At 39.1% G+C, this 3463-nt stretch overlaps 1 protein-coding gene across 1 annotated transcript; it reads right to left on the bottom strand.

Annotated features, from left to right (window-relative positions):
• Window positions 1-1792: 1792 nt before the first annotated feature.
• On the bottom strand, window positions 1793-2793 carry LOC137989323 (histamine H2 receptor-like). Its single transcript, XM_068835150.1, has one exon. It carries the CDS (start codon window positions 2654-2656, stop codon window positions 1793-1795), a length of 864 nt encoding a protein of 287 aa, XP_068691251.1. The 5' UTR covers window positions 2657-2793.
• Between the last annotated feature and the right edge of the window lie 670 nt (window positions 2794-3463).

The following is a 3463-nucleotide window of genomic DNA, read 5'->3' as shown; positions in this document are numbered from 1 at the left end:
TTTTATTTATTTATTTATTTATTTATTTATCTATTTATTTATTTATTTGTTTTTTACAAGCGGTTTCTCCAAGGTGATGACACCAGTGGTTTGGTGACGAGTTCTTTTCTTCTCTTCTTTGATTAAACTGCAAAGGTTATCTTTTGATGTTCTTTTTGCCCGTGCCACCATTTTTTTTTTCACAGTGCGAAAACGTTGTGTTTGCGGCGAAAATTGGTTTCAAGTGAAGCTATGATCTTCGCAGTTATGAGAGCAATTTTTGCAATTGCGTAGAGAAGCCTGAAAAATTCAGGACTTCTCTACGCAATTGCAAAAAATGCTGTCATAACTGCGAAGATCATAGCTTCACTTGATTTCATATCCGCAGTTCATATATGATTCATTTCATATACCATTTCAAAATTGGACTGGAAATGATGCCTTGTTCCTGATGCATTTTGCATAGCGACGTATATAAATTTCGTAAGGTATTTGTCTATTTGTCTTCCAGAATGAAGAGCCCACCTCTTGCAAACAATTTTTGCTCCTGTTGCACTGGAGACTCAGAGCATTTTATTCTTCCTCAGAAAAATGTAGTCACCCTTTAACTTCTTCATAAAGTTCCATCGGAGGCCATATGGTGTCTGGTGGTCGTGAGGGCTTTAAAATAGCTTAAACACATTGGTAGAGAACACATCTAGCCGATTTCAGTTGCTGATTCGACGGCTAAGCAGTTAATACGGAGGAGAAGTAATCTTAGATGTCGTATATGGTGCGAGTGTTCAAATCCTTGAAGCGGGATGAAAGCTCAAGGTAAGTGGCACAGGTTGTTGTGGTAATGTAAGGAACAGTAAGGAAGAAGAGAAGGGATGGGAGACGGAAAGTGGAAGAAAAACACGGAAGGCAAGGGGAAGGTGCAGGAGGGTGCTCTTTTTATCATTTTATTTCTTATCCCCCCCCCCCCCCCCGCACTTCTAAAACTCCAGGCCACATTTTTTTTGTTACATCCTAAAAAAAGGGGAAACCCTTTTTTAGACAGTTTATGATAACCTAGGTTGAAAAAATGCAGCCTAGGTTGAAATTGAAATTAATATGAATTTTAATCCAACCTATAACAGATACAAAATAAGAAAAGACTTAAATTAAAGCTGCCTACTAAAATAATCAATCATTGCGTGTCTAATATTCGCGGGATGGAAAAATATCGTTTGCTGCGTTTTTTTCGATATCTCGTTTTCAAAACAACAAAATATTACCGGTGACGACTCTCTGAATATGATTATGTCAACCTGCTTTTAAAGAAATTGCCTCGAAAAACAAGACGAAGGGCCATGCACATTTGAACTTGCTTAAGAAATTATAGTTAAACGCGACCAATAGAAACGAAATGAAGGGCAGTCGGTTTGATTGCAAAAGAAATTGGTTAATTTCTTTGGTGGTCCTCCTGCGTAAATTTTTTGTTCCTGTATGGTCCTGACAGCGACCACCTTGAATCCCCTTCGGGGGAAGGATATTAATCCAACATTGTTGCAATGTTGGTACCAATCCCGCATTGGTCATCAAGTGGAGTTTTCTTCCGCGGTAGTCTAGAATAAAATTCCTCGTGCCTTGGTAGTAGCTAGTTTGTTGCCTCCATCTGATTTAGGTGTCTTTAATGCTGTTGAGTTATTTGAATTTTTTATTTCCTACACACTCCCTGACAAGCGCCAATCCTAAAGACCCCCCATGCGTTTGTTCCAGACTGTTTTTACCCTCGTACTAGCTTTCATTTAAGAGATATTTTGACGTGGTCAAACGACAGAATTAGAGGATCTCATTTCCCTGGCACAAGTTTACGAAACACCTGCAGTACCGCATGTCTTAACTCACGTACTCTCCAACAATACAAAAATGGATTTAAAGCCGAGTTCATGAAGACAACTGTAGAGGCAAGAGACCTGCTAAGAATCCCGTCTCTTATTTCACGGGCGAAATAGATGATGTAAACAACGAGATAAGGAAAATAACAAATTACAAGCACAATGAAGAATATGAAGGCATTAAAGGCAGATTTTCGAAGGCTGGCCATACTTGTGGTGGCATCTGCTCTCTCAAACTCTCGAACCTGAATTTGAATTCGTCTTCGATGACGCCGCACAATTTTGAATATGGCCACGTGGCATATGACGGAGATACAGAACCCGATGAATATCCCAGAGGCAATTGAAGGTAATAGAATTCTTTCCTCCCAAAATTGGGTGGTTCCTACCAATACTGAAACTGCCCAAATCGCAAGAAGAATACAAGTAACTCTCCGAACAGTAACGATGCTGGCATACTGCAGCGGCTTCAGAATGGCAATGAGTCTGTCAAGACTGATTCCTGAAATTATGCATAGGGACGCTCCGCAAAGAGAGAACCCAGTGGCATTATATCCCATTCTAAACGTTAGTTTCAGTTTTTCCGATCTATTATACAAGTGATTTAGGCTACTTGCTATAAAAAGAGGTTGCACGATGAAACCAACAGCTAAGTCTGTTGACGCCAGACCACATAGTAATAGGATAGAGGGCGAACGTAGCGTCGGCTTCTTCCACACTGCGTACAGCACAAGCACATTTCCAATGGTTGCTGTGAAAGCAAGTGCAATGTTTACGACACAGTTTACTAACATGATTGCACTTTCTTCCTTTTCCATGTCTTCTTCACGTTTGAATTTAACCAACACCGAGTAGTCTCAGTTTGTTAGCAATGATATTCTTTCTTTCTAATATTTTTTACTGAAATCAAACCTTTTCTTCCACGTTGAGGTTAATTTGAAAAGCTTGTGCCTATGCAGTCTGCAATATGATCCTTTCTATGGAAAACCAGCTTACTCCATGATTGCTAAAGCCACTCAGCTACTGGTTCAAATATTTACAAGCTCTGCGAAAGATGTCATTGCCTGCACCTTCCGCAATTAGCAGGAGCCACGATAATGCAATTAAATGTGGCGTATTCTACTTGAAAGAAAAAAAATGGGAAAAAAATTGTTACCATCTTTAACCTTGTCAGCAATATTTGTTGTGGTTTACGTTCTTTGGAATGCAAACAACAATACTCAATATTTCTGTGGACTTCTTCATTTTTTTGGTATCTAAATACACTGTCATTTTCGTGTCTACAGAAGTGATCGGTGCAATAACAAGTTTCTCCCAAATATTACAATTGTCAATGTAATGGACGGCTAATATTGGGCTTGTATCCGGTTAATTAGGACTTGCAACGACTTGTCAGTTGTAACGAGTGGTCTGGGTTGTTAACAAGCTGTACATGAATGCAATGAGAACAGAGATTTAAACGACTCGCGGTGGCAAGACTGTCGCAAGGTAATTCGATTTTGGGAGTTATCTTCGTAGAATATTTAATGCCGTAGTTTTGAAATGAATATTCAGAGTTCATCTATTTTTCATTCATTCAGTCCAAGAATAACTGTCACGTGGAATATAGAATAAGTACAACGTAA

The sequence above is a fragment of the Montipora foliosa genome, unplaced genomic scaffold, assembly GCF_036669935.1.
Source record: "Montipora foliosa isolate CH-2021 unplaced genomic scaffold, ASM3666993v2 scaffold_453, whole genome shotgun sequence".
NCBI lineage: Eukaryota > Metazoa > Cnidaria > Anthozoa > Scleractinia > Acroporidae > Montipora > Montipora foliosa.
This window is presented reverse-complemented; position numbering and strand designations above follow the sequence as displayed.